General features: G+C 42.5%; 1 protein-coding gene across 2 annotated transcripts; it reads left to right on the top strand.

Moving 5' to 3' along the window:
• Positions 1-1,108: 1,108 nt before the first annotated feature.
• prpf8 (pre-mRNA processing factor 8) lies at positions 1,109-17,580 on the top strand. Of its 2 annotated transcripts, none has more exons than XM_051397061.1 (43): positions 1,109-1,281; positions 1,865-1,982; positions 2,099-2,267; positions 2,414-2,578; positions 2,728-2,946; positions 3,051-3,263; positions 3,460-3,585; positions 3,666-3,771; positions 4,146-4,336; positions 4,482-4,601; positions 4,721-4,910; positions 5,164-5,283; positions 5,729-5,863; positions 6,000-6,129; positions 6,260-6,456; positions 6,909-7,115; positions 7,641-7,804; positions 7,925-8,051; positions 8,367-8,559; positions 8,684-8,871; positions 8,998-9,236; positions 9,428-9,574; positions 9,708-9,918; positions 10,227-10,343; positions 10,451-10,698; positions 10,803-10,982; positions 11,112-11,247; positions 11,519-11,688; positions 11,929-12,058; positions 12,181-12,327; positions 12,470-12,630; positions 12,779-12,970; positions 13,451-13,688; positions 13,857-13,985; positions 14,265-14,378; positions 14,500-14,673; positions 14,862-15,055; positions 15,174-15,413; positions 15,591-15,732; positions 15,887-16,027; positions 16,147-16,286; positions 16,387-16,589; positions 16,958-17,580. In XM_051397061.1, the coding sequence occupies exons 2-43, from the start codon at positions 1,874-1,876 to the stop codon at positions 17,110-17,112; spliced, it is 7,017 nt and encodes a 2,338-aa protein (XP_051253021.1). In that variant the 5' UTR covers positions 1,109-1,281; positions 1,865-1,873; the 3' UTR covers positions 17,113-17,580. The 2 variants fall into 2 exon arrangements, with proteins under 2 accessions (XP_051253021.1, XP_051253020.1); XM_051397060.1 differs by having other exon boundaries at positions 1,862-1,982.
• Positions 17,581-17,847: the final 267 nt, after the last annotated feature.

The following is a 17,847-nucleotide window of genomic DNA, read 5'->3' as shown; positions in this document are numbered from 1 at the left end:
ATTAACAATGATCAATTTTAAAGACTTATCAGTTACTTACATTATAGCAATAATATAATTTTTTTTTCTAAATTCATGGTTTCAGAATCAAACAGTGGATACACTTGGATTGGAGGGGACAAAACATATTGATCAAAAGTTATTTTGCACCATACACATCTGTATACAACAAGTGGGCTTTTGTCTGGGATAGGCTAGTAAGTCGAGTCAAATTTTACATTATATAGAATTTTGATTACAATTTGCTTTACAATCTGTACAGAATTCAACACCATCTGTCTTTAGACTCTTGATTATTGTAAGGAAAAACTCCCCCAAAAACAATTTTAACAGAGGAAAATTGCAACAGAGGAGGGACAGACATGCAATAGATGTTGAATGTACAGAACAAACCAACTAAAGCAAATACACATTTTGATAACACAATTTCTCACAGATTATAAAATATACATATGAATGCACATTATAACATATCCAAAAGCCCATTAAGACAGACTTGTATAGGGGTAAAGCTACTTTTATACTGTGGTAGAAAAATATAAAGTTGCTTACGTAGTACTTTGAAGCCAGTAAACACCCCAAAAATTTATGAAACAAGAAATAAAACATAATAATACTATATTCATGTATTAATATGTAATAATTATTCAGTCATTCTTTGTAATCATCTGTAACTTCTGCAACACCACAATCTTATTTATTAACTCATTTTAATTTCTGTCAGCAGATACTATAGCATATGTTTACATTTACATTTAATTTCTATATATCTCTTATTATATTTTATTATTATATTATTAAATATATTATATTTCCATTTTATTTTTATACCTTTACATACATTTATATTCTATATATTGCGTTAGATATTGTAATATAAGTATTATTTCTATTCTTTAAAGTGTCTCCTGTACACCACCAACCTACAGGGGGCGGTAGTCGGGATCAACGGGATCATCCGGGTATTTGCCACATTGCGCTCGTTCAACGCTTGCGTATGTTTCGACGTAGAGCTCCGACCGTTAAGAGGGAAGAACCATAAGAACTACGTATATCCGGCGTAAGTGCGGTCTGTGACTCGCAGCGGACTGCGCTCATCGTGTGGCCACCGTCGTTCATCGTGCGTGATGCAGTTTTATGAAGACAAACCAACACAACGGTGAACCGAGAGGAGACAGAAAAAAGGGACAAAACAGCCTGTAAAGAGAGATGTTGTGGTAGCTGGGTGTGTGTGTGGATCCCCGCTGTCTTCGACGTTGAGAAGTTACCCCGGGAGTGAAGGTAGGGGGGAGGCAGAGGGAGGTAGAGGGAGGCAGCGAGGGTTTTACGTTTCCTTACTTAACGTTCAGCCGTTAGCCGCCATGCTAACGTTAGCAGTCGGTTAGCTTGCCGCTCCATCCACGTTTGGTCTAACTAGCAGCTGGAGCTCCAACCACCGACTTAATGTTTCACAGACTCGGTGTAAACGTGTTTTAAAGAGTCGTTTGGTTGTATTTTATACTGATTACAGAGCGGGTAATGCGCAGTGTCTGTAGTTCTTTAATGTTAGAGTCAGCGCCGCACAGGAAGCCATGTTGTTAACGTAGCCTAGCTAACCGATAATTAGCTTACGTTGCCATGTTAATGTGCAATAGTTATATTTTCTATAAGGCCAAAAAACGAGTACCAGTTTCAATTTAATCTAGGAGAGTTCATAAAACTTTGCACGACTTGTAACTAATATATCGGCAAACGCATTATGATTGGCTCATCAATTTAACATTGTGTATTAATGTGAGTGTATTTGTTTCTGCTTTGACTTCTAACCTAAATGTGTACATTTTATTTAGGATTAGTGTTGATTTTTTGTTTTTGTTTTCAGAAGTGAGGCGCTATGGCGGCTACCTTCCCCTACAGAGGGGTCCCTGCAGGGATGCCACCAGGTGTACCTCCTCCTGCACCAGTCCCAGACTACATGTCTGAGGAGAAACTGCAAGAGAAAGGTATGTTGGCGTTCACTCAAGGCAGCACGTTCATGGTGTGATTTTTAAACTTCAACTTTTATAGCACAAATAGACATGATTCATTTTGTCATTATGTGTGTCCTCCAACCATACAGCAAGAAAATGGCAGCACTTGCAGGCAAAGCGCTACTCAGAAAAGAGAAAGTTTGGCTTTGTGGATGCTCAGAAGGAAGACATGCCACCTGAGCATGTCCGCAAGATCATCAGAGACCATGGAGACATGACCAATAGAAAGTTTCGTCATGACAAGAGGGTGTACCTTGGGTAAAAATAAATCCTACATTAATGAACATTTCAATATAAAAATTCACACAAATTTCTTGCACGTAAACTGTTTTACTTGTTTGCTCATTGCTGAAGAATATCGCCCCCTGCTGTTGTAGCTCATCATGTATCTTTTCATTGAACAGTGCCCTCAAGTACATGCCCCATGCAGTGTTGAAGCTTCTGGAGAACATGCCTATGCCCTGGGAACAGATCCGAGATGTGCCCGTCCTCTACCACATCACTGGAGCCATTTCTTTTGTGAATGAAATCCCCTGGGTCATAGAGCCAGTCTACATCGCGCAGTGGGGGTAAGAGAGAGTCTGGCGTTGGGTGACACTAAGCACTCCATGCTTTACTATTACTTTATCGTATTTGTAGTTCATTGGATAAATGCACATCCATTATATTGTACTATGTATTCCTAAAGTATTTATAATCATTGGTGTCCTCCTCCCAGCACCATGTGGATCATGATGCGTCGTGAGAAGCGTGACCGTCGGCACTTCAAGAGGATGCGCTTCCCACCATTTGATGATGAGGAGCCGCCGCTGGACTACGCTGACAACATCCTTGATGTGGAACCACTGGAGGCCATCCAGATGGAGCTCGACCCTGAAGAGGACTCTTCATGTGTGGAGTGGTTCTATGAGCACCAGCCTCTTAAAGACACCACAAAGTAAGCCATCACAGCACTCTCTAAAGACAAACTGTAAGTTTTAGATGTTTACCTGATGTGTAGCTAGTAATATCAAACAATAATTAATTTGTGCCCCTTTTCAGGTTTGTTAACGGCACCACCTACCGCCGATGGCAGTTCACACTGCCCATGATGTCCACACTGTACCGTCTGGCCAACCAGCTGCTGACAGACCTGGTGGATTTCAATTACTTCTATCTGTTTGACCTCAAGGCCTTCTTCACTTCCAAGGCCTTAAATATGGCCATCCCTGGTGGGCCAAAGTTTGAGCCACTGGTCAGAGACATCAACCTCCAGTAAGGACCTCCTGTTTTTTAATACATGATAGACCTACAGACTTTACACTATTAATTTTAATGGAGCTTTTCTCTGTTTTGCTTTTAGAATATGTTTATAAGTGGAAAATCCTATTTTACCCCAAACAAAACATCAAATAAGAATAGATGCTAGATGGTTTGTGCCATAGCTGATTCTCCTCTGTTTCTCCTGCAGAGATGAAGACTGGAATGAGTTCAACGACATCAACAAGATCATCATCCGACAGCCTATCAGGACAGAGTACAAAATCGCCTTCCCCTACCTGTACAACAACTTGCCGCACCACGTCCACCTGACCTGGTAAGAAGTGAACTAAATTACTAAATTTGCTATACTATATTTCTCATTTGCTGTAGATACTCATGACTTTACCCCTGCAGGTATCATACACCCAATGTGGTGTTCATCAAAACAGAGGATCCAGATCTCCCAGCGTTCTACTTCGACCCGCTGATCAACCCCATTTCACACAGACATTCTGTCAAGGTAAGTGTGGCTGATTATCCAACTTCTAGATTTGGCAGCTGTGAAAAAAAATCTCTAATTTTTGAACTTTGAACTAATCACATGTGAATTTTTGAATGAAGTCCTCTTACAAAGGCGCACTTGCATTGGTCAGCTTGCCTGTGCGTAAGAACTGGAGGAATATTGAAATGAATGGTGACTCTTATGTATGTCTGGCTGCAGCAGCAGTTGGCCCGTCACCATTCAGACATTGCTTCTAATTAAAGTTTAGAGTAAATTGATTTGGGGTAAAACTCATGCAGAAAAGAGAGATTTTTCTTCTCTTTACATTTAGCTGTGTATTTACTCGCCAGCTCACTCTTAAATTCTTACTGTAATTTTCTGCACCTGCTCAGAGCCAGGAGCCTCTGCCTGATGATGACGAGGAGTTTGAGCTTCCTGAATATGTGGAGCCCTTCCTCAAGGAGACTCCACTCTACACAGACCACACAGCCAATGGCATTGCTCTACTGTGGGCACCGAGACCCTTCAACCTCCGGTCTGGGCGTACAAGGCGCGCCATTGATATTCCCCTGATCAAAAACTGGTGAGCAAACAACCAACATGTTTGAACAAGACTAAGTGTGTCATTAAGTAATTGAAAACAAGTGGTTCAACTTTGTAGAAAATGTACGTCTGAAAGAGATCATTTTTGAGAAATTCTAAATGTCAGGTGTTAAATTATTCCACAGGTACCGGGAGCACTGCCCTGCAGGACAGCCAGTGAAAGTGCGTGTGTCATACCAGAAACTGCTCAAGTACTATGTGCTCAATGCTCTGAAACACAGGCCACCCAAAGCTCAGAAGAAGAGGTGAGCATCATTAGAAGCTTCATTTTGATGTCCTGTTAACCCTTCTTTCTAATTGAAGCCACCTTTTTCAGACATCAGTCAGTTTTTTTTTAATAAAGATTTTCCCTCTTGTCTTTCAGGTATCTGTTCCGCTCCTTCAAGGCAACCAAGTTCTTTCAGTCCACCAAGCTGGACTGGGTGGAGGTGGGCCTGCAGGTTTGCCGACAGGGCTACAATATGCTCAATCTGCTTATCCACCGTAAGAACCTCAACTACCTGCATCTCGACTACAACTTTAACCTGAAGCCCGTCAAGACACTGACCACAAAGGTACAATCTCAAGGGCCGATCTGCCTGTTGTTTAACTTCTTTAGATGCACAATAAGAATGTATATTAAACTCCGAATTTAAAATATTATCTGTAAAATCGCAACTTCCAAATTTAGTTAATTCCCATCTGCAAATCTTAAAAGATGGTTTACGCTCTGTTGATAAATGTCTTACCGTATTCTGGTGCCAAGAGTAGTCTGTGCCGTTTTCACCAGTGTTGAGCTACAACTGTGATCTTGTTTCTGCCCCCCAGGAACGAAAGAAGTCAAGATTCGGTAATGCCTTCCATCTGTGCAGAGAGGTGCTGCGTCTCAGCAAGCTGGTGGTGGACAGCCACGTGCAGTACAGACTGGGAAATGTTGATGCCTTCCAGGTTAGTTCACCAACAAATTTTGCACAACACATCCAATTTGTATCTGAACTTAACATGTGCATTCTTCCTTCTCCACCTGAAAGTGTCGTTTCATCAACTTATAAAGTAAAGTCACAGAAAACATCTGTGTGTGTGTGTTGCATTAAAGGTGAAAGAGCTATTTCGACATTGTTTAGAACAAAGTGTTACGTTCACAGGCTAATAGTACTAACACAGCTTAGCAATAACAATTTACAATTTAAGACGCAAGCATTTACTTTAATGATATTAATCAGGTTTTTAGAAATGTTTCACTTCTATACATTTTTGGTCCTTTGCTGTTTTCGAAGAAGTGTGATAAGTTTTGTTATTATTGGCTTTGTAGTGATGTTTTAACATTAGTTGAAGATTGTTTTACAATGGTTTTACACTTGGCTAATCCACCCATTTCGCCTCTGTATTGTAGTTGTCTGATGGGCTGCAGTACATCTTTGCTCATGTGGGTCAGCTGACAGGCATGTACCGCTACAAGTACAAACTGATGAGACAAATCCGAATGTGCAAAGATCTGAAGCATCTCATCTACTACCGGTTCAACACTGTGAGTAAACAGTCTATTTCAGCTGTTTGTTTATTGAAGATATTATGTTCAGTGTCTATAGAAAAGATGAGTACATTTTACACAAGCTACAATGCTGTTGAACGACACACTTATGTTTTGTTTGTTTTTGGATCAGGGTCCTGTGGGCAAAGGTCCAGGTTGTGGCTTCTGGGCTCCTGGCTGGAGAGTGTGGCTGTTCTTTATGAGGGGTATCACTCCACTGTTGGAGAGGTGGCTGGGAAATCTGCTGGCCAGGCAGTTTGAAGGTAATAATAAACACCCCTCTATGTTTTTGTAGTTGCCACTATTATTTCAACAACAAAATATTAGGATGCACAGAGGTTTTACGTCGGAAGGAACTAAACTGTTTACAACTGTTTCTGATGACCCGAACAGGACGTCACTCTAAGGGCGTTGCCAAGACGGTGACCAAGCAGCGTGTTGAGTCTCACTTTGACCTGGAGTTGCGTGCTGCTGTGATGCACGACATCTTGGACATGATGCCCGAGGGCATCAAACAGAACAAGGCCAGAACCATCCTGCAGCACCTCAGTGAGTCCTGGAGGTGCTGGAAGGCCAACATCCCCTGGAAGGTCAGTGTATTACAGAGATCACTCCCACTGTGAGTGCTATATGGAAGAGGGGGTCTTATTGAGTTAAGTTTTAATCACAGAATCCTTAAAGTGCTGTTACATTTGAATTAAGGGTTTGTCTAAAGTGACTGAGTCAGTTAAAGTATAATTATACTAAAGCTTTCAGCAGCTGAAGTCAGTATTATGGTCTGTTTTTCTTTGCACTTGCTAAATCAGATAATGTAGACACTAGGGACAGCTTACCCTGTAGACTTAACATGTATTAGTTGTGGTTAAAAATGTTCATGTTCAATATTTCTCTTAATTAAAGACCCATTTCCTTTATTAATACAGCAAGTTTACAGTGAGAAAGAAACCTGCCTAATAGTGGTTGTGACAGTGGTTCAAAATGTTTGTGGCACTTTTCAGTTGAGTAAGAATGAACTAAATATTAACTCTTCACATCCTTACAGGTACCAGGCCTGCCCACTCCCATTGAGAACATGATCCTGCGTTATGTGAAGGCTAAAGCTGATTGGTGGACCAACACTGCCCACTACAATCGTGAGCGAATCCGCCGTGGAGCCACTGTGGACAAGACGGTGTGCAAGAAGAACCTGGGGAGATTGACCCGTCTGTACCTGAAAGCTGAGCAGGAGCGACAGCACAACTACCTGAAGGTAAGGCACACAGAAAAAGAAAGCTCAAAGGAAATATTGAAAAGGCTCTTTCTGTTGAAATAGAAAGCTGCATTTGTGATACTTTCTGTTACTAATAATAATCTGTTGCCATGATTAGTTATACTTCAGTGGTCAGGGGCCTTAAAGAAACCCACATCTGTATTTACTAACAAACTACTAATAACCTAATGTGTGTGTTGGTGTGTGGCTGATGCCTTTGGCTGATGAGAAAAGTCCTCTTACAAAGGCGCACTGGCATTGGTCTGCTTGCCTGTGCGTAAGAACTAGAGGAATATCAAAATGAATGATGATGCTGTTTTCACTGGCTGCATCTGCAGTTGGACCCTCACCATTCAGATATTGGTTCTGATAGTTTATACAGTAATTGTACTCCCTTAGGAGTTACATTTTTCTTTGCTAAACTGTAACAATGAGTGCCATTGCATCTCTACATTCAAGCTACTAAACCCTGGCTTCTACACATTTTGTCACACTTTTAATAAAGTGTATATGTTCTGCCTACAGGATGGCCCCTACATCACAGCTGAAGAGGCGGTAGCCATTTACACAACCACTGTTCACTGGCTGGAGAGTCGGCGATTCTCGCCCATCCCGTTCCCTCCTCTGTCCTACAAACATGACACCAAGCTGCTCATCCTGGCCTTGGAGAGGCTCAAGGAGGCATACAGGTAAACACAGTTTCCACATTATTTCCACTCTTAATTAGTAAGTATTTATCACACCAGGCAACACAACTGCCAGAATATTTTTTTGTCTACATCATTAGTTTGTGTCTCTGTGTCCCCTAGTGTGAAGTCTCGTCTGAACCAGAGTCAGAGGGAGGAGCTGGGGCTGATAGAGCAGGCTTACGACAATCCTCACGAGGCCTTGTCCAGGATAAAACGTCACCTGCTTACCCAGAGAGCCTTCAAAGAGGTCAGGACCAAGATGTGAAGATATTGTTTTTGAAAATGTTGCTGTCAAACATCATAGGGGATTTTGTGGGCAAAGCATTGATTGGAAACATCTTGTTTATATTCCACTAGTCAATTTACAAACTGATTTTAAATAAGTTATTGGAAAATCTACTTTTTCTATGGCTGAAAACCTCTTGGTGACGTCAGAATCATTTTTGTAAACTGCCTGACATGTTTGTTATAAGCCTTTAATATCCTTAATGTTGCTGTTACATACAAATTGCATTAGATTCGGTTCTGTCAGTCTAAAACTTTTAACACTTTTCTTTTGCAGGTGGGCATCGAGTTCATGGACTTGTACAGTCATCTGGTGCCTGTGTATGATGTGGAGCCCCTGGAGAAGATCACAGATGCCTACTTGGACCAGTACCTGTGGTACGAGGCAGACAAGAGGCGCCTCTTCCCACCCTGGATCAAACCTGCTGACACTGAACCACCACCACTGCTGGTCTACAAGTGGTGCCAAGGTCAGGCTCTGCTCAGGCTTATTGTGATGGAAAAGAAACAATATTAATACTGTGTAATACATCTATAAGCATTGGATAACTCTGTCAAACATTAGCTGAAGGCCTTTTTGTTGATTTTCCTCAGGCATCAACAACTTACAGGACGTCTGGGAGACTGCGGAGGGAGAGTGCAACGTGATGCTGGAGTCCCGCTATGAGAAGATGTATGAGAAGATTGATCTTACCCTGCTCAACAGGCTGCTGCGACTCATTGTTGACCACAACATCGCTGATTACATGACAGCCAAGAACAACGTGGTCATCAACTACAAGGTAAACGCGCTCATTCATTTTAGATGTTTTATTTCTGTTATTTATTCATTTCAGAATTCACTTCCCAGTTAAGTTTTTACTGGTGTATGATCTAAATGGTTTCCTCTTTGTCTCTTGTCTATCTAGGATATGAACCACACCAACTCTTATGGTATCATCAGGGGGCTCCAGTTTGCCTCCTTCATTGTGCAGTACTACGGCCTGGTGATGGACTTGCTGGTGCTGGGCCTGCACCGTGCCAGCGAGATGGCTGGCCCACCTCAGATGCCCAACGACTTCCTCAGTTTCCAAGACACAGCTACGGAGAGCGCCCACCCAATCCGACTGTACTGCCGATACATTGACCGCATCCACATCTTCTTCAGGTGTGACTTGATTCCTAACATATTGGTCTTTGGCAACCCAAGCTGTGATGGACAGCATGAGGTTTTAAAACTTAAACTGTTAAATATTTGTTACAGTCTGTCTTCTGCCTTGCACCCTAATGGTGCATATCAAGAGTTTTTGGCTGATTTTAAAAATTGTGAGTAATGTGGCTTTTTCATGGGTCCAACAGGTTCTCTGCTGACGAGGCCAGGGATCTGATTCAGAGGTACCTGACTGAGCACCCAGACCCCAACAATGAGAACATAGTGGGTTATAACAACAAGAAGTGCTGGCCCCGCGATGCCCGCATGAGACTGATGAAGCATGATGTGAACCTGTGAGTTCCTCCTAAAGATTTTGCCTCTTTAATAGTTTATTGTAGTATTAAATATTACTCTGTTGGACATTATACTTATTTTACCAGATTTGGAGATCAATAGTCATAATTTCTACAATCTTATTCTTTCCAGTGGACGTGCTGTGTTCTGGGACATCAAGAACCGCCTGCCCAGGTCAGTGACGACTGTCCAGTGGGAGAACAGCTTTGTTTCCGTCTACAGCAAAGACAACCCCAACCTGCTCTTCAACATGTGTGGTTTTGAGTGCCGCATCTTGCCAAAGTGCCGCACCAGCTATGAGGAGTTTACTCACAAGGACGGTGTGTGGAACCTGCAGAACGAGGTGAGGAATTGATGCCAAAAATGAGCAAATGTTATGCAGAGGTTGCGTTAGATTTTCTTGTTGTTTTGAAAGACGGGATCTAAAGATTCTCTCACAAACTATTGTTAAAAGTCAATGATATAAAACATTTGGTTAATGCGACACCTGCTGTTATGCTATCAACTTCCATTTCACAGTTTGAGACAATTGATGATGTAAATGTTTCTCACTACATTACTGACACCTCCTTTATAATAGCATCACTGCTGTCTTTATACAACTGATCGCATTTGCGTTTTGAAGTTCTCATATTGTTTTTGCATGTTCAGGTAACCAAAGAGAGGACAGCGCAGTGTTTCTTGCGTGTGGATGATGAATCGATGCAGCGCTTCCACAACCGAGTGCGTCAGATCCTGATGGCCTCTGGATCCACCACATTCACAAAGGTCAGCAGACGGCATCCTCCCAAAACACTATAACAGTCACAAAAATTAAAAGTAATGACGTTATTACCACGTCAGAATATTTCACTATGTCGTGTCTTTACCTCCAGATTGTGAACAAATGGAACACAGCTTTGATCGGTCTGATGACGTACTTCCGTGAGGCTGTGGTCAATACCCAGGAGCTCCTGGATCTTCTGGTCAAGTGTGAGAACAAGATACAGACACGTATCAAGATCGGCCTCAACTCCAAAATGCCTAGCCGCTTCCCTCCTGTGGTCTTCTACACACCCAAAGAGTTGGGTGGCCTTGGCATGCTGTCCATGGGCCACGTGCTTATTCCACAGTCAGACCTGCGGTAAGTCAACATGTGGGCTGATTGTTGTCTTGATCTCTTGTTGGTAAATTATCTTGTAAATTAATTTAGCAAACTGGGCTTTAATTCTTCCCTCTCTCCACCAGGTGGTCCAAGCAGACAGATGTGGGCATCACTCACTTCAGGTCTGGAATGAGTCACGAAGAAGACCAGCTGATTCCTAACTTATATCGTTACATTCAGCCGTGGGAGAGCGAGTTCATCGACTCCCAGAGAGTTTGGGCTGAGTATGCCCTCAAAAGACAGGAGGCCATCGCCCAGAACAGGTATTGTCTTAATTAGATCTATGAGGGACTAGGATTTATAAGATCTGCTCTTCTACACTGATCTTAATATTAATATTGTATGTGCTGAAACTAGATTATGCAAACAGCTGTGTGTGTTCTGTGTTTCAGGCGTTTGACCCTGGAAGATTTGGAGGACTCATGGGACAGAGGAATCCCCCGTATCAACACACTTTTCCAGAAGGACAGACACACATTGGCCTATGACAAAGGCTGGAGAGTCAGGACAGATTTCAAACAATATCAGGTATGATGAAGACACTTCTTACATGTTGATGGGCAAAAGTATCTTGAGATGAAATTGTGTACCATATTATGATAATTATAGTCTCTTATAATTCAGATAAACCTCAGACTAACCCAAGAACATTTAAAGTCTAACAATGTAAAGTTTGTGTTAGGTGTCTGTTCTGGGTTTCATTATAACATTCATGTGTCCAATGCTTACAGTGTGGGTGTTTTTAAAATGAGCGTTTGCCTCCAACATGCATATTGATGTCTGTCTTGATTGAGTACAGGTGCTGAAGCAGAATCCGTTCTGGTGGACCCACCAGAGGCACGATGGCAAACTGTGGAACCTGAACAACTACCGCACAGACATGATCCAAGCTCTGGGCGGTGTGGAGGGCATCCTGGAGCACACACTCTTCAAAGGCACTTACTTCCCCACCTGGGAGGGTCTCTTCTGGTGAGAGCCCTAAGAATGCTTATAGTGCATAATGCTTATACTGCTCAAACAACACTTAAAGAAGAGAGAACTTCAGCCTTGGTCTGTGTAACTATGTGTGTTACTTTTCTAAATGGAAAGAAAAAAGTACAGCCGAAGCACTTGAAGTACTTTTTGTATGTTTGGTTTCTATTTCCCTCTCTTAACTTCCCAGTCAAGTCGTGGATTTGTTTAAATGCAATTCCTTCATTACTTTTACAGGGAAAAGGCCAGTGGCTTTGAGGAGTCCATGAAATGGAAGAAGCTGACCAATGCCCAGAGGTCTGGTCTGAACCAAATCCCCAACCGTCGCTTCACACTTTGGTGGTCACCCACCATCAACAGAGCCAACGTCAGTACAACCAACCTTTTGTTCCAGATTAATATATTTTTATATTCTTGAAGGAAAGGTCTAAATGATTTAAAAACATTTGTCTTGGCCTGCATCTTACATGTTTTCTCCTCTGGCTTTAGGTGTATGTGGGTTTCCAGGTACAACTTGACCTGACAGGAATCTTTATGCACGGCAAGATCCCCACACTGAAGATCTCCCTCATTCAGATCTTCAGGGCTCACTTGTGGCAGAAGATTCATGAGAGCATTGTCATGGATCTCTGTCAGGTAGACACCTTTTTACTTACACCTATACACTTTATACACAGCAGCCATTTAGCAAGATGAAGTCCATTCTTGTGGCTTTATACCTGCTTCACTATTGACTTGTTTCCATAATGATATTAAATTGTTCTGTCTTTGTTTTCAGGTGTTTGATCAAGAGCTGGATGCTCTTGAGATTGAGACGGTGCAGAAGGAGACCATCCACCCCAGGAAGTCATACAAGATGAACTCATCCTGTGCAGACATCCTCCTCTTTGCATCATACAAGTGGAATGTCTCTCGACCATCTCTGCTCGCTGACTCCAAGTATGACTTTTAAAGTTCTCATAATATATTCAAGTTACACTATGTGCTCTAAAGACATTACAGGGTCTTGTAAACTCTGTCATCATAGAAGCATGTTAACAGTCCTATCTAGACTAATGTGAATTAAAATGTGCACCTTCTCCTCTAGGGATGTGATGGACAGCACCACCACACAGAAGTACTGGATCGACATTCAGCTGCGCTGGGGTGACTATGACTCGCATGACATCGAGCGCTATGCCAGAGCCAAGTTCCTGGACTACACCACCGACAACATGAGTATCTACCCCTCCCCCACTGGGGTGCTCATTGCCATCGACCTGGCTTACAACCTCCACAGGTAAGGATTGTTACATCATGGATACATAAGCAGTATGATGGCAGATATTGAGATTGAAACAAAGTTTATTTGATCAATTTGAATTTGGTTAAAAAAAAAAAAAAAAAAGCCAACTTGGCTACAGGTCACAAAGCAGCATCGACTGGTGGTTGAAGAAGGCAAACAGGGTTTTCTTCCTGATCTAAAGTGAATCCCAGTGTATTGTGGGTGTGTAAAAATAAACTACAGGCTAATGTTTGACAGCAGTGCCTGGATTTTGGCATCCACTTGTTCATGTCAACAAGTATGCTCTGCAGTAGCCTTTGAAGTCTTCACACTAGCTTTCTAACTTGTTGTACATGAACAACTGTTTGCAATAGTAAGTCTCAGAGTAGATGCACTCTTACCTCCCTGAAGTGTTTTTGTGTGACTATTGACTGGAAAAAAAACAATCTCCAGTTAGTATTTAACTACATATGTAACTAAATTTCCTCCATATAGTGGCTATGGTAACTGGTTCCCTGGAAGCAAGCCTCTGATCCAGCAGGCCATGGCCAAGATCATGAAAGCCAACCCGGCCCTTTACGTGCTCAGAGAGCGTATCCGCAAAGGTCTGCAACTCTACTCCTCCGAGCCCACTGAGCCCTACCTGTCCTCACAGAACTATGGTGAACTCTTCTCCAACCAGATCATCTGGTTTGTAGATGACACCAATGTGTACCGAGTCACCATCCACAAGGTGAGGACTGACGTTCTTTTCCTCCTCAATAGAGTTGTGCTATAACGTGCACAATTTGTTCAAATGACTTCTTAATCTTGTAAATAAAGTCTCTGAATATGCTGCTTTTACATAGAAATATGGAAAGAAATCCTTTTAGTCACATGTATTCTGCATTTATCTCAACAGACCTTTGAGGGTAACTTGACCACGAAGCCCATCAACGGAGCTATTTTCATCTTCAACCCCAGGACTGGTCAACTCTTCCTCAAGATCATTCACACATCTGTGTGGGCTGGACAGAAACGTCTAGGACAGGTACAGCCCTCCTCTACCACTCACTATTACAACCACCAGCTATGCTTTTTGTATTATTTATTCTCGCTCCTATTGGGTTCAGTGATTTGATTTCTCATTTGTTTTACAGTAGTGCAAACACTTTCTATGGCTGTTGTTGAATTGTGTGTTTTTAGTTCTTTTCTCCCCAACAAACACCTTGCTACTGCTTTGTATAGGCTCTGTAAATATTTTTCACAGACACTGAAGTTGTTCATTCCTTCCTGAGTGTCTAACTTTATTCTTGCTCTATCTCTGTAGCTGGCTAAATGGAAAACAGCTGAAGAAGTGGCTGCCCTGATTCGGTCCCTCCCTGTGGAGGAGCAGCCGAAACAGATCATTGTGACCAGGAAGGGCATGCTGGACCCTCTTGAGGTGGGACTCATTCATGCTAACAACCCTGAAGCCTTGAAGGGTCATCTTTAGGATTTTTGTAAGGTTGATACATACTTTGAATGCTTTTCCAGTTCTAATTCCTTTGGTCTCTTTTGTGCAGGTCCACTTGCTCGACTTCCCAAACATCGTGATCAAAGGCTCTGAGTTGCAGCTGCCCTTCCAGGCCTGTCTGAAGGTGGAGAAGTTTGGAGACCTGATCCTGAAGGCTACAGAGCCTCAGATGGTGCTGTTCAACCTCTACGACGACTGGCTCAAGACCATCTCGTCTTACACAGTGAGTTTCACTCTGTCTCACAAGAGCCTCAGACCAGGATTGAAAGGATCATCATAAATTAATATCACTGTATTGATCACCTGAGCTGATCCAATCAGATTTATCAACTAAACTTGGGTGGATTTATTTTTTTGTGACTTATTCCCTTGTGTAAATAGTTTGTGTTTGGTGGTCTTCTCCATCTCTAGGCCTTCTCCCGACTCATCCTGATCCTCAGAGCGCTCCACGTCAACAATGACCGCGCCAAGGTGATCCTGAAACCTGACAAGACCACTATCACTGAGCCCCATCACATCTGGCCCACGCTCACTGATGAGGAGTGGATAAAGGTGGAAGTGCAACTCAAAGATCTCATTCTGGCAGACTATGGCAAAAAGAACAAGTAAGTATTAGTTTATGGACTGAATATTGGCCTGAAGTCAATGCAATATGTTGCTCTCTGTAACTGGGTAAAGTCAGACTTGCATTTAGTAATCAACGCTTCCCTTGTCTTCATCCAGTGTGAACGTGGCTTCGCTGACCCAGTCTGAGATCCGTGACATCATCCTGGGTATGGAGATCTCTGCTCCGTCACAGCAGCGCCAGCAAATTGCTGAGATTGAGAAGCAGACTAAAGAGCAGTCGCAGCTCACTGCTACACAGACCCGAACTGTCAACAAGCACGGTGACGAGATCATCACCTCCACCACCTCCAACTACGAAACCCAGACGTTCTCATCTAAGACCGAGTGGAGAGTCAGGTATGCAGAGCGTTTGTTTTATGGCATTTCTTCACTCAGGAATGAGTCAAAGATTAAGTCTTTAACCCATAAAGAAATATAACCATCACAGCTTATTGTAGTAAATTGGTAACAAAGCAGTTATTTTTGGTTTCTGTCTCAGTTGGATTTAATGTTCCTTGTTCTTCAACCTGTTAGGGCCATATCTGCTGCCAACCTCCATCTCCGAACCAACCACATCTATGTGTCGTCTGATGACATCAAGGAGACTGGCTACACCTACATCCTGCCCAAGAACGTCCTCAAGAAGTTCATCTGCATCTCTGATCTGCGAGCACAGGTAATGTAGGAGATCCATAGTACTGCAGACAAACTGTTACACTATTACTGGTACCTTACATACCTCTACATGAAGGTCCCTCATTAACGTCTGTGCAAAGTAAAGAAAGAAAGAAACTGTCTGTAGATACTGACGGTGCACTGTATTGTTCCAGATTGCTGGGTACCTGTATGGCACCAGCCCACCAGACAACCCCCAGGTGAAGGAGATCCGCTGCATTGTCATGGTGCCACAGTGGGGGACACACCAGACTGTCCACCTGCCCAACCAGCTGCCTGGTCATGAATACCTCAAAGTAAGACTGTTCAGAGAGACTGATTCAAATTTAGGATGGGTGCTCGTTAGTTAAAGTGCCCTTTTTGTTGTTGTCCCAGCATTTTTTTTTTTAAAAACTTCTTTCCTTTCCTCAAACAGGAAATGGAGCCCCTCGGCTGGATCCATACCCAGCCTAATGAGTCGCCCCAGCTGTCCCCACAGGATGTCACCACCCATGCCAAGGTCATGGCTGACAACCCGTCATGGGATGGAGAGAAGACCATCATCATCACTTGCAGGTAGGTTCTTGGCTACAGGAATAAAAGAACAAGCTCTGTTTTTAACTGTAGTAAAGTGATTGTTGATGGTACTTAAATGCATTTTACTTTTGGTTTTCAGCTTCACTCCAGGCTCGTGCACGCTTACAGCCTACAAGCTGACACCCAGTGGTTACGAGTGGGGTCGACAGAATACCGACAAGGGCAACAACCCTAAAGGCTACCTGCCATCCCACTATGAGAGAGTGCAGATGTTGCTCTCTGACCGCTTCTTGGGCTTCTTCATGGTGCCTGGACAGGTGTCCTGGAACTACAACTTCATGGGTCAGTAGCTTTTGTTTTTATTTTTATTGCCCCATCTTTTATTTTACACTTTTATAAGATGAACTTTAGTTTTATACTTTTACTAGATGAGCTGAATTATTCTGCTTTAATCATCTGGCACATCCTCATTACTGTTGTGTGCTTTCCTTTGTGAAATCGTTGCCATACATTGATATTTCCGCTCTGTCCCAGTGTCAATTTGATTGATTTTACTGTGCAGATCTGCTTTTACAGCTCAATACTCAGCTTATTTTAAATGTCATAGAAAACAGTGTATTAAGACAATACTGTCATCATGTGTTTGATGTTGTACATTACATAAAAGTGAGCTCAAATAACCATTTTTTTGTGATCTTGTATTGCTATAGGTGTGCGCCATGACCCCAACATGAAGTACGACCTCCAGCTGGCCAACCCGAAGGAGTTCTACCACGAAGTCCACCGCCCCTCGCACTTCCTGAACTTTGCCTCACTGCAGGAGGGTGAGATCTATAACGCAGACCGCGAGGACATGTATGGCTGAGGCGTTCAGCTCTCGACACATTTTGTAGATAACTCTGCAGGAATCATGTGGAGCCGGTCCAGGACAGCCCTTGTAATATTTCTATTGAACACATGTAACTGTGATGTTTGGAGTTTTTATGTAATGGCTTAAGGACCTTTTAGGAGTCTGTTAATTGGTTTTTTTGATATTTTCTACAAATGTTTTGTTCCCCACTCTTTCGCCCCCCTTTATTATCGTAAGGCTTCTTCTTCTACATTCAAGCATATGTGAATGTGTGTGTGTGTAGTTTTCAGTACACAATACTAAGGTGTAATATTTGATAATTAACATTGTTTCAGGGGTAAAGACTTTACTTCCCCCTTAGCCATTTTGGAAATGAAATTGAAAGTTGTATTTTCATGCCGGTAATGCCCTGTTGCTTACGTTGTACTGTACATCCTGTCACATTGTAGCTCGGGTTTAAATAAAGATCACATTTTTTATAAACATGTGTCCTGTTGTAATGTAATCCCCTGTCGTTCTGAGGGTTTAATAAAACTTTACGGGATGTGTATGCGTTTATGTTGCATTTATGTTAATTTTGACATGTAGGGGGACTTTTTTTTTTTTTATGGCTTTGCTTCCCTCTTTGAAGAGGGCAGAGGTCAACACCGCCCACAGTAATGCACTCAGCTCGGGTTGGTTCCTACTCAAGCACACATTACTGAAGTTTGTCTTGTTTAAAGTTTAATTTAGCCTTTTTATTTTAGTTGT

The sequence above is a fragment of the Dicentrarchus labrax genome, unplaced genomic scaffold (genome assembly GCF_905237075.1).
Source record: "Dicentrarchus labrax unplaced genomic scaffold, dlabrax2021, whole genome shotgun sequence".
NCBI lineage: Eukaryota > Metazoa > Chordata > Actinopteri > Moronidae > Dicentrarchus > Dicentrarchus labrax.
This window is presented reverse-complemented; position numbering and strand designations above follow the sequence as displayed.

Bases quoted from the DNA above. Each gene is read 5' to 3' on its own strand.
- prpf8 (XM_051397061.1), top strand. From the start codon at position 1,874: ATGGCGGCTACCTTCCCCTACAGAGGGGTCCCTGCAGGGATGCCACCA. The intron at 3,586-3,665 runs GTAAGAAGTGAA...TTACCCCTGCAG, and splicing joins CACCACGTCCACCTGACCTG to GTATCATACACCCAATGTGG. The intron at 5,284-5,728 runs GTTAGTTCACCA...TCTGTATTGTAG, and splicing joins GAAATGTTGATGCCTTCCAG to TTGTCTGATGGGCTGCAGTA.